Source organism: Cyprinodon tularosa, unplaced genomic scaffold (genome assembly GCF_016077235.1).
Source record: "Cyprinodon tularosa strain WSP-4 unplaced genomic scaffold, ASM1607723v1 ctg267, whole genome shotgun sequence".
Taxonomy (NCBI): Eukaryota; Metazoa; Chordata; class Actinopteri; order Cyprinodontiformes; family Cyprinodontidae; genus Cyprinodon; species Cyprinodon tularosa.
Window position 1 is genome coordinate 55,154 of NW_024038971.1, and position 17,584 is coordinate 72,737.

The 17,584-nt window shown below is 36.8% G+C and overlaps 1 protein-coding gene across 2 annotated transcripts in view; it reads right to left on the bottom strand.

Annotated features, from left to right (window-relative positions):
- arhgap21b (Rho GTPase activating protein 21b) overlaps positions 1-16,904 on the bottom strand; it is a 48,150-nt gene extending 31,246 nt beyond the window's left edge. The window contains exons 1-2 of one of the 2 annotated variants that reach the window (XM_038289319.1): positions 16,683-16,904; positions 14,520-14,715 (exon numbers count right to left, since the gene is read on the bottom strand). In XM_038289319.1, coding sequence (XP_038145247.1) covers positions 14,520-14,591 — 72 coding nt within the window. In that variant the 5' untranslated portion in view covers positions 14,592-14,715; positions 16,683-16,904. Of the gene's footprint in view, positions 1-3,526; positions 3,650-14,519; positions 14,716-16,682 lie in introns of those variants that run through there. The other variant, XM_038289320.1, reaches the window with a different exon arrangement.
- Between the last annotated feature and the right edge of the window lie 680 nt (positions 16,905-17,584).

The following is a 17,584-nucleotide window of genomic DNA, read 5'->3' on the forward strand; positions in this document are numbered from 1 at the left end:
AAAAAATTTTTGTATTATAGTTTTTTGGCACTTTATCCAGGAAGAAATTTAATTAATATGTTAATATTATGCAAAAGTATTATTGGAAACATTATAGGAAAGAGTGAATCCAGAAGCATCATGTGTGGTCCAAGGTTAGCTCTATAGTTCTGAAAATAATTCTGTTTTAAACTTTTGTTTTAAAAAATAATTTGTGTTTTCAAATCAAGTTTAAAATAATTTTTCTATTTCAATTATTTCTTGTTTAAAATATTTTTTAAACAAACTTTATGAACCCAATTTTGCTCCTTAGTGATTTCATCAACATTTATATTTTTAAAAAAGGCTTCCCTACATTTTTCTTGTTCTCTGTTTCACCTCAGCATGATGGCACTGGATTTTAGGGAGCGAGTCACTGTCCTGATACTTTGAAAATTCAAATAAAGCTGCTGGGGCCCGGGGTCGAGTAGATCCTCCAGAAATGCTTCAGGTTGAGGAGTCCAGGGGCTACAGCTGAATCAAGTCTGTTTTCTGTAGAGCTTAAAGAAAAGTTAGATGGCCAGAGCTGGGGAGCAGAGGCGGCTGGCTGGCTAGCGCTAGCTCTGGAGACAATCACCAGGAGATTGAAGGAGGTAGATGGGAGAAGTCTGCCAGGTAGAGAACGCCTGAGAAGGGAGAGGCAGCGGCAGCTGGATGGTTTCTGCAATGAAGCTAATGCTACATTCAGACCCCATGCAACAGAAGCAGCAAAAAAGCTTCTGCTGCTTCATTTTTGATGCTTGTACGCATGAAGGTCCGAAAGACCAAAAATGCTCCTGAAGCACATCCAGTAAAGTGTGTACAGATGCATCTGATGCTCCTGCTGCTCCTGCGTTCAATGGCAGAGGTTGGCTTTGCTATATTTGCTGTTATAAGTGGGTAAAAAGTTGTTTTAATATGTTTTTAAGTGAGAAATTCCACCTCAAAACTTAATCTGTGCAGTCAGTTCATCAAGATAACGATCCTGCCATCAAATATTATTTCACTGTTGGACCAGCACGAAACCTCCATACACCAGCAGTGCTCGGTCGCTGGAAATCCCCTTCAAAGGCAGCCTCTGGCCCAGTCGCCTCTTGGGGAGTTTCTGTCATGGTTTGTGACGGCTAGAAGGAGATGTTAGTGGTTCTCATGAACGGAATCCAAACTGCAGGCACCAGAATAATAAAAACAAACATATTTTGCCAGCAGGTATTCTAATTTTAAGTTAGGCGTTAATAAACTGTTTCAGGGGAGTGATCATAGCAATCTGCATCAGCAGTGCTATGTCTGTCTCCCTGCCAGCTCCCAAATCAGCTTCTCTAATTGGTTGATGTGGCGCATCATGCAGCAAAAGTAAAATTTTTCCAACTCCAGCAGCTGCTGTTTGTCAAGCATGCTGCACGCATCAGATGCTCAGAAGGTCATGAGGTGCTGCTTCCGCTGGTTTGGTGCGTCAAGATGAGCTGCAGAAAGCACATTTTGATGCACCTAAACCATTGACTTAACATGTAAACCAGCTACTTCTGCTGCTTTAGCACCATGCGGTCTGAACATAGCAAAAGAAAAGAGGACCAACAGTCCTTTGGGGCTAATGTAAAAGCCATCTAAAAACCAATTAGGAGCATTCTCTACTTCATCCTTTCTTAAAATTATTCTCTCCATAATCCAGTTTGATTCTAAAAAGCTTGTCTCTGCTTCACCCATGAAACAGTCACATCAAGTTCCTTATTGGTTTTAACGACATAAGTTCAAATCTTAAAACTTCTGCTAACTTGGTTATGTGCACTTGGCCAGTACAGGGTTCATCTTGTTTCGCTTTATTCGTCAAAAACATGCATTTTGCCTGGCAGCGCATCTACATTTTTTCCATTTTATTGTCATTACACTGTCACAAGTACAGATCAACAAACTGAACTCTCTGCATTTAACCCATCCCCTTTGGGGAGCAGTGAGCTGCCACTGTGCGGTGCCTGGGGAGCAGCAGTGTGGGGTTAAGGGGATTTTGCTCAGGGACCCAGAGTGTCTGTGGGAGTGGAGCTCCCAAAAAACTGCTTTGACTGCACCTAATGGGCTCATTCACACTGCAGTTCTGGTCCAGGGATCAGAAAATTCACACCTTCAGTTCCCCTGGTTTATTTTCTTACAGACATTTTTTAGAACTGGCAAAACATGATGCAATTGCAATTAATTATTGGTGGCAGTTTGGCTCTAGTATTAAGCCGACTAAGAAGAAAACAACACAAAACAAAAACAAAAAAACAAAAAAAAAGAATGTCCTTCTCATAGATTAGTCAGAACCAAAAGTAAATCATCCATCCTTTACTGCCATCATATTGACAATGAAAGCTTTGAGTCACATTGTTCCAGCTACCAACTCTATCCTCGCTCTGTCATCCTCTCTATAAATAAATAAATCTTACCACCCGATTGTTTTTGTGGAGAGACTGAATCAAACAAAATGTAGTCTTTGCCATTCCCTTAACTCAAATCCCCCTTTCTTGCTTTAGGTTCATTGGAACCCTGCATCTAATCAAACTAAAAGCGATCTGTACCAGAGTTAGAATGAACTGCCCTGACAACAGGAATTGTCAGTGTACAACCCTCTAGTTCACTTCAGGGTCTGGGATGGGTTCATAGAGACATGAAAGCCTCAGAAACAAGTCTCTGTTACAGGTTTGGTGCCAAAGCACTGAAACTTGTGCCTCTTGTGGTGTCATAAAAATGTCATCCAAATCGTGCAAAGCAACAAGGTTTTTTTTAAACACTTTGGGTTTTAAGTGGTAAATATGAAATCTACACTTTAAAGACTGAGCTTTGTTTTAATTGTTGACAATGCAATTGTGGGAAGGAAAAATATTACATTACAAGTCATTTTTCTGAAGTTGGACGTATTGTAGGACCAAAATGAGTTTGGAACAATAAAAAGAGGCTACTGCGATGTTTACAGTCAGTTCCCAGCTGGAGCAGAGCATGTCAGCCCTGAGGGCTTAGGACACACACTCCTGTGTCTACAGACTATTTATAGCCTCTCACCTTTGTTGTTTCATATGTGCAGCAACAGCAACAACTTGACTCACATTTCACTATGTCACGTTCACTGCAACAATATATCAGAAATATCTTTTACTGTTTTCAACAAAAACAAACAAGCTGAACCTCCCTCTACCCCCAACAAGTTTCAACCATTCTCCCATCCCCCAGAGGAGCAGACTTTTCCCCACAATGTGAGGAATTTGATGAGCTTGCATTAGCAATATCTCTGCCCATGCTGATACATTGGGTAAAATGTCAAACCCAATTTTTTTTTACATGAATGTTAAGATAACGCTGTGCGTGTAACACAACCAAAGATTTAGCGACAGATTTCTCTGCCAATCAACATATAACATTTGCATGAACATGTTTTAAACAAATAAGTCTAAACATGTCACCCACCTGTTCCAGATAAATCAAAAGCAAAGAAAAGGTCAAACAGATTAAGAAACGGTTTGCGTGAAAACACTTCATAAAAAAATAAAAAAATTCTCACCCTCGGAGAGGCAATGCAAATGTAGTTTGTGCCTAGAGGTTTGTGCCGTGTCAAAGCATGTTTTATTGTCATAGCCCAAATCCGATCTCAAAGCTTTCTGTATTTAAACATCACAGTTTTGAAAGAAACAACCCCCAAAACCAAAAGCACACAGAGTTGTGACTTCAGCTATAAAGCATAAATGACTTCAAATGTGTATACCACAGAATAAGAACTCACTGTACTGCTAAGTCGCTGGGAAAAAGTCCTGCAGGTGCAGCTGCCGCCTATGTGTTTTAATGAAACTAGCCAAACAGGTTTAACTATGTATAACTAAGCTTTGTCTATTCAGCAACTCTGGCACTTTCATATTTAAGCTTATGGCTGTTGGATCCCCAAGTGCCTTTAAAACAGTAGACAAACACTGAAATGTATACCTAAAGTAGTGCTTCTGGTGGGCTATAAATCGGCAGAATGTCAGAAATGCCTGCACAGATGCTCTACATGTTTCCAGGGTAAGTCAGACCTACATACTGCATCTGATTTAGAAGGCAGTGCAGAGGGCAATTTCCCCTCCTCTGATCTTTAGATGTGGACAGACAGGGGGAGTGGGCCTCCTTGCAGACACATGCCTTGCAGTGTTAGCATTGCCACTTGCAGAGTTAATACTGTTGTGACATTCCAGGTCAATAAATTCCAGACCTGCATTTCTCCCATGGTTTCTGTTGTGCTTTAAATGAAATGAAGCACAACAGCTCTAGCCAGAGAACAGACAGGACTCCTAGGAAAATCTAAAAGAGCGGGCTGAGATGGTATGACAAAAGGTCAAAGGAAAAACTGACAAAAAGAAGACAACTAACTTGCCACAGAAAGGACTAAAAGGAACTCCCACATCAAAAGACACACCTCTCCTTTCCTGGCCACAAGTGAATGCCTCTCACCACTTCATGAATCACTAGAATGCCAGAATGATATTTGTGCAGGGCGAGGCAGTTGAGGAAGAATACATTTGTCCTTCGGCTGGATGTCTCTTGGAAATGAAAAGTGATCTAGTCTATGCCAGGGTCATCCGGTTGCCACTTCACAATAAACATACCGCCTGGTGAAACTATTCTTTATACTTCTAGAAAAGCCTCAGATGAAACTATTTCAGTTTAAGTGAATTCTATTGCTAACTGAAGAATCAACAGTTCTTAAATGTCTCTAAAGCTTCTTTCCCACAGTTAACACAGGTTTTCAAACATGGGTGGAACCACTAACAATCAGCATTTGGCTCCCCTTTGGCAAAAATTCGGGATCTGACCCCCACAGGCAAGCTGTGTGGAATCTGTGCCCCAACTGCTGCGTGTGGGCTCACGCCATCACACTGGGTAAGCAGCACCAGTGCAACAAGAATCAGGAAAGTAAACAACAGAGAGCAACATTGTAGTGAGCCAACATTTAGTAAATGTGCTTTATTGTTTTTCTTATTTTGTCCTTCAGAATCTCTCGACACTGCTGCCCCATGTTTATCGCATGTTAGCAGAGTTGTCTTGGCTTGTTAGATCCGACCTAACTGGCACGGTGTGTTGACGGATGTAGTGCTCTATGCCATCATGTTAATTTGCTGGTCAACTCGGGTCTGATTTTCTCAATGAATGCTGATCAGAGCAGAGCAATTTTAACCCAGGTCGCTTGCTGAGTCGTTTGACACGGGTCGGCAAGGGTCAGTCATTCATTCCCACTGCCAATCAAAGCCAAATATTTCCGGGTTTAAATTATTTTTTTAGGGACTTCTTCAGCATTACAATATATACTTGGGGTTAACAGTTAAAAGCTTAATGTTTGAAGTTGCAAACATATTCCTCCATGTGCGACCATTTAAAGAAAGGTCTGCATTCAAGTGTCCATCCTAAAACCCTATAAAGCACTGTATAGGGGTTATGTCATTTTATGACTATCCGAATGTCTAGTTGCGGAACAAGTATTGGAATCAAAATTTCCCATAGGTCACCTAGAACAGTAGTTTACATCCATGGTCAGTAAACGAGCAGATACATCCCAGAATGCTTTGCAAGAGCTCTCCTCTCAAAGCGTCATGGGATTTGTTTTAGGGGCAAAAGATAACAAAAATGGCACAAGCAGCATGCAGGGAGCTGGAGTACCATGACTAACGAACATTAGTGATCATCTATCTTAAACGTCAGTAACCTGAGTGCACTATAAGGTCCACTATGTAGTATCAAATCTATATAGTGATTGAGGGGTTAGGTTGGACGTCCCAGGAGATTGAGTGAAACTTACTATGCCTTAACCACTCCTAAGAGAGTGGGAAGATTTGCTGAACATAAAGCTGTTTAAACACCAAACTTTGGTATACCTCACTACTGGCTACACTGTAAAACAGCACATGCAATTTCTCTTTTCCTTTTTTTATTCAAACCCCATAATGCTTGCCATAGCTATATGCATCACATGACTAGCTGTGAAAATGCCTCAATTCCAAAGTTGTGAGAAAACCTTGTTCTCCTTGGGCTGCTAAATTCTACGCCACAACCGAACACTACGCTGTGAAAAGCCAAGGATAATGATCCACAGGGCAAGAGGGGAGTCCTGGCCGTCCAGGCCTGCTGCTCCAGATAAGACTAGAAGCATCATTAATCACGCTACATGTCATGTACAGCATCACAAATGTTTATGATTACCTTAAGGTAAACAATTTTGGAAATATTTCACACTTCTATTTAAAAACACAGTCTACTGCAGCTTGTTTAAAACCATTAACTATAAAGAAAACATTAGTAAATACAACATTCTCACATCTTGACATACATTTGCAACAGAACTTAATTGCACAAATGTTAAACTTTTTATTTTACATGTGTGCAAATGTATTCTTCACACTTATTAAACCCATAGGAAAGAATGGTTATTAGAGAATGGTTACATCTAATCACATCTCACAGAAAAACAAGATCACTCAGTATGCTGCCATCAACTTTACTCAAAATAGCGGTTAAAACTCTCATAGTTTTTGATGATCTTTTTGTTTTTAATTTAACCTCAGTTGTTAAATTTGGCCATTTGATGTTTCCTTTTTTAAACATACACTTTTTGTTTTTAAATAGAAAAAAGGTCAACTCAGCTGAACTGATTTGCATGGACCAACTAAGAGTATTTTAAAAAATGGGAAAGGGGAAGTCAGCTACAGGAAATGATAAAGTGATCTGTCATATTCTGTCTTTTTATCTAAACACAGACTAGTAAACCCAGTCCAAAGAGGTAAGGATAATTATTTATTGGGAGGATATATTTTTATGTTATTGTGAGTTGAAATAATAAGAGTTATATACAGTAATGTAATTATATGTTATCTTAGTAATTCATAAACATTTACACTCTGGCAGTACCAAAAAGTTTGAAAATAAAACCCAGTGGCTTACCTTTACAATTTGGGGCATTTTGTTTTAAAGAGTTATAACTTTCAAGAAAAAAGTTATATACAGTAAATTGGAATAAATGCTACAATAAGGCCAATAAACAACATTTAGGCCTGTCTTCATATATTTTTATGTTTATGCAATGATAATGTCCTTTATATATATATATATATATATATATATAGGTCAAACATTTTTACTTTATGAATTAAAGGAGAAGTTCACTTTTTAACACTTTAAGCCCATTTTCTGTAGTGTCCAGGATGAAATCGAATGATCGACACAAAAATTTTGACAATTGGTCCTGTCTCTGCTTTTTGGCTCATGCAGAATCACCCCCTGGCTGCTTCAGAATGGCTTCCATTGTGCATGTCCGATAATGTCCTTAAAACAACCTTAAACGTTCTTTTTTTAAAATATGCTACTCACCGGGTCGTCAGCGCTGTTCAATGACGTTCCAAAAAAGGTTTCGTAAAGAAAAAAACGTTCCTGTAGTGTTTTATTTAGCATTTTGTAAATCCCATTGAGTTCTGTAGGAATAGTCAATATTCCCCTGCCACCGGAAACGGAAATGGGGCCTGTTTACACAGTTGTAGTCTTTTCGCTTCACTCTGTGTACTCCGACGTCGAGAATCAAGAATCCACCTTTCGTATTCCATTTTCAGAGTTTTTTAAAGTGTTTAACAGAGACGTTAGCACCTCGACGTCGGAGTACACAGAGGGAAGCGAAAAGACTACAACTGTGTAAACAGGCCCCATTTCCGTTTCCGGTGGCAGGGGAATATTGACTATTCCAACAGAACTCAATGGGATTTACAAAATGCTAAATAAAACACTACAGGAACGTTTTTTCTTTACGAAACTTTTTTTGGAACGTCATTGAACAGCGCTGACAACCCGGTGAGTAGCATATTTTAAAAAAAGAACGTTTAAGGTTGTTTTAAGGACATTATCGGACATGCACAATGGAAGCCATTCTAAAGCAGCCAGGGGGTGATTCTGCATGAGCCAAAAAGCAGAGACAGGACCAATTGTCAAAATTTTGGTGTCGATCATTCGATTTCATCCTGGACACTACAGAAAATGGGCTTAAAGTGTTAAAAAGTGAACTTCTCCTTTAAGCTTCTAAAAAAAACAAAAAATATATTTTGCTGTACTCAATATGCCTGAAATGGTTTAGAGGGAAACATTTTTACATGTTTGTGTATTTCATTCTTCATTTAATCTATTCAGATTTGCTAGTTATTTTTACTCTAATCAATGATTTATTAGTATTTTATTAAATACTTGTATAGTGCTTTTATTAAAATAAATAGTTTTTCTTATTCTGATCTGATGTTTTTTGTGTATTTTCAGATCAAGTATGTACATAAAGCAGATCAAAGGGAAGATCATTATGTGGGAGACTTTCTGCACAAACAGATGCCAAATGTAGATGAACCCTTTCAAAACAGGTTGGATAATGGCAAAATCAAAGAAAAAAAAAATAAAAAATACAGCCAGCATAGGTTGGTATATAAAGGTTAAAAACATTCAACAAATATAAACATTAGTGTTAGAGAGGGGTAGAAATCCAAAGAAGATCTGCTACGCAATGCCCTGTAAAGCTCTGCTCTCCTTATCTGTTCAGGGCCATCAGCTCCCGCATCTCTCAGTGTGGCTGTTAGCAGTTCCTTCACACTGTTTTGGTGTCTCCTTTCATATTTGTCCCTGTTCCAGCTTCATAAACTGCATATGTCTTTTTTATGGTAGAGTTGCTGTCTGAATGGTTGTTGCCAGTAATTACTGATACCTGACTGAGCAGTATTGGTCGATACTGATACAATACCGATACGGTATGGTGTGTGTATATATGAAGAACTGCATACTAATTGGCATAAAATAATTGGCAATTAATGTGAAGCAGGAAAAAGACTAATACAATGGGTGACAATAGTTGGTACTGGTCTCGGCGCAACACCAATTTATTTATTTATATATATATATATATATATATATATATATATATATATATATATATATATATATATATATATAAGGAAATTTGATCTCTAATGGAATAATTTGTATATATTTTATGTTCATAAATATTTATTGTTTATATCAGCTGTAAGTAGGTTATTCGTTCAACAAATGGCATGTTTTAGATTCTCTAGGTAAAAATATCAAGATCCACAATTTCTCTATGGTGTCATGTACATTTTAATTACTATACAAAGATGATGTGTTGCCCAGTGTGAAATGGGCCTACATTTCTACTGTCATGTGTATTACTTAAAATATGTTCACAAAAAGATTAATCATAAAGTTTTATCACCTAACGCTGCTTTAGAACATGTCTTCTTTTTCTCTGCACTATCTGGTATATTCCTTGGTTTTCCTTAGAGCTTCACTGTTTCAAAAAACAAACCCTGCATCATTGTGATTCTGTTAAATACTGTCGTCACAATATCAGTTTGAAATGACTGTCATCACAATGATTTCCTCACCTTTTGTATTTTTTTGGGCCATCCTGCTTTGTAAGCTTTGTCTTCTTATTGCCTATAAGCATATAGCCAGAGTGGTCATTCTAGCAGGGTATTCCAATTAAAATAGATTAATCTCTATGAAAAATTTGGGCACATTTTTTTATTCAATATTATTACTGTTTTAATGGCCATTAACGAAAATGTGATTTTATAACTTACATTTCTCTACCCCTTTCACACAGAGAAATAAATACCGGTAATAAATAGGATTCCGTTTATTTTTTCTTCTCAGGTTCACTTAAATGACCCATAATCCTGCACTGCATAACTATCACATGTCCAAACAGACAAACACCACATGGCCAAGCACCTCCTTAAATATATACACAAATTGCAACATTTAGGACATTAATATCAGTTAGCAATAGCCCCCCGGTTTTAATTATGAGTTGATTGAATTATGATAACTGTTGCACAAATTTAAAAAAAATGACTAACTGGCTGACACCGGTGTCAATATTTCATACATTATTGTTTAGCAGGCAAATTATGATGATCATGATTACATGCCACACATCTGAAATAAAATAAAAAGGGGACTAAAAATAAAGCAGCCACTACTTGACTTTCAATGGTCTTTTAAGGGAAATTGGTTGCTCTGGATTTTATTTAAGGGTAGCAGAATTCAAAAAGTTGCACTGCACCGCAAGTGCACCGCAAGTTTAATGCACTGCACCTTTCTTTAGATTTGTATTGCAAAATGTTGACACCACTGTATTAGAGCTGGACAATATAGCCAAAGCTTACAAAAACTTAAATATTATAATATATTTCTTAATTTTGGTCCATACAATGTAATTCAGATATCAATATAAACAAAAACATTATATATAAAAGCCTCATGAAATGCAGCTTTAAGGGGTTACCCCTCCTTTCTTATGTTCCTCATTTCATGGCTTCTTGCTTTGTTCTGTTTCTCCGTCATTGCCTTCTTTATTTATCATTTTTATAGATAACCTTTATATAGTCAAAAAGACATTTATTTAACACATTCAGTCCTGAAAGACAAAACTAACCAATCACTATAATAAACTAGCAAAACAACTAAGAACTCATAGCTAGCACACACACAAAAAAAATAAGAGAGTAAAGTTTCCCAGTTAATTCACAAAAATCTAACTTTTGATAAACACTTACTGATTATGTAGGCATAACTTCACAATAAGTAGCTTCTTCTGTTGTTTTTTTTAATCATCCTATTAGGATCCCTTGCACCCCTGTCATAGCTCTAGTCTTGTAGTGTTCTGTTTTTTAATAAAAGTAAGTTTTATTTTCTCCTCATCTCCATTAGAAACCAAACACATCCCAGCCCTATTTTTTTTCTCTAACTGGACACAGCAAACATTGACAAAACGAGTAACATTTGCACAATGTAGTGGCAGCTTAGTTTTCAAATATAACATTATATTTCAAATATATCGGACCATGCATTTAAATAGAAATTTGTACGGGCGTACATTGTACACTCTTTACTAAAAATATCAGAATTGGTGCACCCCGTTTTTGGGATATATGGCTTTGATGTGCCCCAATTTTCCCGTAGAATATGGTGAAATATCTAATGTCCCTACGGACAACTTCATTTGCGGGAACAACAATGCTGCACTGCTTACAAGCAGTGCACTGCTTATAAGCTTCGAACCCTAAAAGGTTTACGAAGACTCATCGAATGCCTGATAAATATAAGATAATTTTGGAGGGTTTGTTGTTCTTTGGGAAAATACTGTCAGTGGAATCGGGGAAAAACAACAGCTAATGTAAATGACAACTAGGGAGGGGGGCGCAACCGGTACTAAATCAGTAGCAAATGTCGAAAAGATGCCACAAATTTTTTTTTTATTGTTCTTCAAGGTAATTGGATTTCCAAAAGATCGATAAATAGATGTGGTTTGTGGATAACAGTGTGATTATTTTTCCATTTGGACATTTACAACTAGCATAACTACACTTCAGTGCAACAGCCCTGCTTGTGTAACACATCGGCTTACATTTACAAGACGTGCTAAGACATAAGAAAATGATACAACCAAGTTTCGGAGTCAGTTTCAGCTGTATTCTTAATAGAGTAGAAACAGAAATAAAAGCAGTCCTAACACCTTCACCTCTGCTGGTTTGCAGAATGTGTTGTGGTATTTTTAGATTGTTCTTCAGTTTGTCAATGTTCGACTTGTTGTATATGTAACAATCAAGTTTCACCTTTAGCAGTAAGTTTATGTTACACTTTCTGAATGTTTGAATTAACCTATGAAACATAATATTGTACCTCAAAATGATCTAATTTCTTCCTTAGGAAATTTCCACCTCTATTCAAGCACATATGCTTCCCAGAATCAGGACAAAAAAAGTATTGTAACATAGAAAAAAATAATTAGCTGCATTCCACCTTAAAATATAGGAACTAGCATTACAGAGGGGAAGATACCCCCGGACCCCCATATAATGCTCACTGGACGAAGCCTAAAGATGCGATTCCTAGCTAAAAGCCTGTGAGGACATTAAAGGCTATTTCTATTTTATTCTATAATCCAATGCATTTTAAGTCAAATTCATAAAAAATAAAATACTTCCTTGATCCCAAAAGGAAAATTAAAGCATACACCATGCTTGTAATTGTAGTACGACAAACTAACACAACTTCAACAGATACTCATACTTCTGCAAAGGAATTTGAATATTTACTAATGCATTTTAAATGACTCATAAACTCACTTAAACTACCTAAAAACTCACTTATATTCTAAAACTGTTATTTTTGTCTTTAAAAAAATCTCTGCAACCAACATAATTGGCTGTGAATGTGATTTAGTATCTGTTCAAACAGAAGATTAGATTTTGCTCTGTCTGCTTGGCTTGTCACCAATGACTCATGATTCTAGATTTCATGACTTATCTAAACAAGAAAAGAAAAAACATCAAAGGCAAGTGTTTCACTTCAAAGAGTTGGCACAATGAGGAAAAACTGAATCACGCAGCCCATCTCTTCTGTTTTCTCCTGAGACGCTGCAGACACAACCATAACACAACAGGAAGTAACTGACTTCTATTCAATTGAGGGTCAATTTGCCCTTCCGATTGCCATCAGTTAGCCATACGATTCCTGCGCGGAGGCTTCTGTAAAAGGCAGCCATCCTAAATGAGACAAACAATAAGATTGCTGGATAGAGATCGGGGCGGGGGGAGTTCAATAAACCTCCTACAGTTCTAAATATGGACTTAGGTTTCCCCATCTGTAAGATTCAGTATAACTCATAACATATTTCAATTGTTTGGACAGGAAAATAAAATAAAAGGTAAAAACTTTAAAAGAAAAAGCCACTAAAGAACTAGAAGAAGTTCTTGTTGAATAGTAAAATTCAGATATAAAAAAAAGTATAATACCATATCAGCATAGAAAAATGGGAGATATTTAAACAGAAGCAGTTTTATCGGCAGGCAATCTAAAAATCTTTGTGCCTCTTTTAAATACCAAGCACTACTCAGATTCAGCTGATAAAGCACACAGACAATCCAGTGTCAGGGGATTTTTTTTCAGGGATAAGGGATGTAAACAAGCAAAAATTCCTCAGATGTTTCTGATGTAAATCCAAGACAGCACTTTCAATGTCTGATTTTAAATTAAATAAAATCACCTAAATAGCACACAAAATTCTCTTAACTTTAGAAAGTTATAGGAGCTGAGAAAATGTCAACCTTAATGTGCCTTTCTATAACACACAGATATATAAAGCCTAGTCAAGCATTTCTCTGTGAGCCAACATAATAAAGTTGTGATTTTTTTTTTCTATTTTTTTAAGGACCTTTATGCCATTATGGTTAACAAAGTTAGCTCATGAGAGCCGCCGAACTGAGCATTACTCTGTCTGAGACAGCATGTCTCTTTGTTTACACTACAGGCATAAAAAATGTTGCTATGAAAAAAGGTCTGATTGAAACTTTTGCACTACTTTCTATACACCAAAGCCATCATAGCTTGCTTATAAAATACATAAACATAAGATTATCTGCCTTACAAAATTCGGATTTTAATACATACATCTATTTTATTTTTTTAGAACAGGGTGATTCCAGATTAAAAATCACATGAACTGGTTAGTCAGGAGTCGGATTGGAGGGATGACTAAAATGAGGACCTCAACAACTGAACTAAGGCTTTCCCTTCATAGAGGTGAACTCAGTGGGTCTAAATTATGTTTATCTGTACCTTATTTATTGTTTGATCTTCTATTATGAAAGGTAATATCTTCACCTCATGGATACATGCTTCTCATCGGCAATCATGTATAAGAATATGGTGTCTTCTAATGAAAATGAAGAGCAAACCTTGCCCCTTTCATTTGTTTTTCAGACTAGGACAGTTGTTATATAGCTAGGCATCTTAAAGTGAATGAAATCAAATATACATTTCCATTTTTCTGACCTTTGCTTCAAACACATGCAGTCTCACAATCTGGCAAAATTCTCAGTTTCTGACTTTGGGACCATTTGTTGGCCAGTAGAAAGTTGGACAAAGAGGTCATAGAGAAAAAGACCCTTGGCATCCTCTGTCATAGATCACAAGGGGCAAAATCCAATACGATACGCAGGAATTCATTTATTTAAAAAAAAAAAAGTTAAGGACCATCTATGTGTTTTTACTAAACAATCTAAGCTTGTTTTAAAGGCAGCATAAATGACAAAGTATAATCAAATCACTAATAGTATCGCTATCAACAGACACATGTGCTACAAAAATCTCTTGATTTCACTAGACTGGTGAACAGGTTACTCACTGCAAGATAAAGATCTAAAGTAGGCGACACATTTTTAGAGGAGCAGATGGTGTCCCCGTCTGGTATTACAGGGGCTTCGGCCTAAAAATCCCAAAGACAGAGCTTAAACAAGCAGCCGCTCTGTCACTCCGTCTGCCTCCACAAACCATGAGTTTAATAAATTTTTAATCTAATTATTTAATCACTTGTTTTCATTGTGTTTATCTGTGCTTTAGGATTATTCGGTAACAAACTTTTGATCCTGTCTAGTTTAAGGGTGTGCCTCTATTGTACATCTCTAATGGGGAACTCTTCTCACCTCACAGAAAGAGGATCTTGCTTGTTGTCTCTCGTCTTCTTCAAAAGTTGGAACCCAACGTGATGCCATCATTCAATGTCAGTGGAATTACTGCCAGCTGTGAACGCCCACATTGAAAAGCTTGCTAAAGCAAGACCCAATAAAAGATGTCCTACTTGGATTTATACCTCCATGGTGGCTGGATCTCTTAGTCCATCTGTTAAAGAAACATATCACATGTTTAAGAAGTGTGTCAAACTTCTTAAACTTTAAATTAGTCAAGTATACATCCTGAAAGGCTTCACTTTTTTGAGTTTGACCTAACAGGTATAACATTATTTTTTAAAGTTACAGTTCCAGAGCCACTGATAAATTCATCCATCACCGTTTTCCCTCTTTATTAAGTTCTTTAAACAATGTCATTACTAGCTAATGTCAGCTTATGTTAAAATATAATAAGCAGAACAAAACATAAACCTATTATATCATTTCAAACAGAGTTAAAAGCTACTGTCATTGAATACTGATTCATTTTGTTTGATGAAATACAAAATAAATAACGTTTTTTGTAACTACATTATAATAAACAATCTATTATTCACGAGGTTTCATAAAGAGCTGCATTTTAGTAGAAATAAACTGATCAAGTTTTACAATTACCTCTACTTTTTATGTAAATGTTATACTGGTGTTATTTCCTCTGAAATAAGACTTTTTAAAGCTTCACTTTCAGATTAAATGCAAAAGAGAAAATCTGTGTGATCGTTGATTAAACAGGTTAACAGTAGTGCCCATAAAGGGCAATGAAGCTTTAAATTGCAAAAATTATACATCTATATGTGACCAGCACAAGGATCAACAGGTACTTTTTAGATTAGCTTTATTTAGAAAGTAACTTATGAAATAAATAGATCAGATATGGGTTAAATCTATATATTGGTGCATAAATGTTAGCATGTCCTTTTTGCAAGATTACCTATATGTGGAGACATGCAGCCTTTTTATTATTTATCTGATAAAACCTAAAAAAAAAGGGACAAAAATATATCAGCATTACAGGAAAGGCCTGATCTTCGATATGTGACAAAATAAAAAAATAACTGATATACTGGACAGCTAATTGCACCAGTTCTTAGTTAAAAAAGAAATAGTCATACAATAAACTAGTAAACTGGTAGAACAATTTAATTTTGGCATTCACATGTGCTCAACAGCTTAAATACTGTTTTGAATCAGATTACTACATAAACAATCAGAAAAATCACAAAAAAAAAACTGCTTGAATGTTTGGTCTGGACATTATAATTTAACCATTTTCATCTGGAAAATATGCTCTGCAATTTATGGGAGTTGGTCTTATTTCTGATGGTTACTAATCATTTAATAATAACTAACCCAATTCTATTGTTTTACAACCAGCATGTGTCACATATATACATGGCAGATAGTCTGATGTTAAGACAGATATAAATGAGCCCAAAAACTTTATTAATTAAAAAAAAAAAATTGACTGACTACATTTAGTAGCAGGATCCAAACTGATTACTTATAAGTTCTGTGTTTATAATAAGTTATAATCTACTTACATTACGTGAGTATTGGGAGCCTTTTCATAAAATATGCATTCTGTTACTGATCTCGGCTCTAAGTAATCTGACCCAACAAAACCAAACACATGATTGAACATCCACTATAGTGATATATATAAAGCTAAAAAAAAGACGTTATGGTCAGGTTAGCATAATGAATGGCCAGCAACAAGTGGACAACACAATAATAAAAAAAAAACAACCTAAATGACGTTTTAACCTACTTTTCAGACTTAGTATGTATAAAGTGAACGTCATCTTTGGGTGTAAGGTTATTTTCTACACTACAAAAACATATCTACATTGTATTTTAAGTGTATTTTTGTTTGTGCCGTTCAGGAGATCGATGGAGTCCAGCACATCGTGTCGAGCCGTTGTTCTCCAACGCTCAACAAAAGACGCCTTGGATTCGTTACTATTTGCGAAATAACTCCAATAAAAGTTTAATTCCGTCTAAGAAGTCCAAGCTTTTTTTCTCGGCGTATTGTGAAGCTACGTATAAATGTATATGGATAAACAGAATCAAGCAACGCAGCTGCGGCAACAGGCTGCTAGCCGTTAGCATCCATGCTAACAGAGTTTTTAACAAAGTTACCTGTGTAGCTGAGAAGTGTCTCAACGGGAGTCCAGCAGCGGCGGTTGGTTTTAAAAGCCAGAGAACAAACTAAACACATCGTGTTTCTGCTGGTGTTTTCCCCGAGGCTTTCATAATATCCATAATGTTTCAATATTATCGACTTCCCGGTGATTAATCCAAACCTACTGAGTGGAAGCGCATGGGGCAGTTTAGTGGCTGCCGGACTTTTTTTTTTTTTTTTTCCTCTTTCCAGTTTTCCCGTCTCTCTGGGAGTCCACCTTCGGTCAATAGCGCACTCTCAACCAATCACAGGCGTTGTTTCATTTGAGCGAGCCAATCGGGTACACGGTTACAGAATGTTGTGGTTTGTCTGCAAAAGTTGGTGTTTTTAACAGGTCGCCGAGGTCCAACTCCTTTGTGCACCCTCCAAAAAATCCCATAAGCTATTCGCATTAAAGTCTGCTGCGATCAAACCGTTTAAGAGCTCCACTCTGCATATATGCCTTGTTACCACAAACCACGTTAGTTTCTAAACACGAGGGTAAAGGAGAAGTCACATGCTGTGGTTCAGTGTGAGGTCGAGCTGGGCATGAGGATGAGGGTTTTTTTTTTTTTTTTTTGTCACACATACCACAGTGTATTTCAGATGTTATTTCTGATCAAAGAATACTATCACAATTACACCACAACCCCAGAGATAATTTATGCAGGCTTAAATCAGTAGCCAGACTCCAAGGCCTCGGACAAATGTCCCTTTTTATGCATCTGGAACATAAGGGGCCACCTGTTCTTGGAGCTGGCAGCTTTTGTTACAGAGGTCATTTCAGGGAGGAGACTTTTGTACGGCTGTCTTATCTTCTGAGTTGTACATTTTTGTTGGTTACATTTATTAAACATGTTTTAAACATTTAGTCTATTTA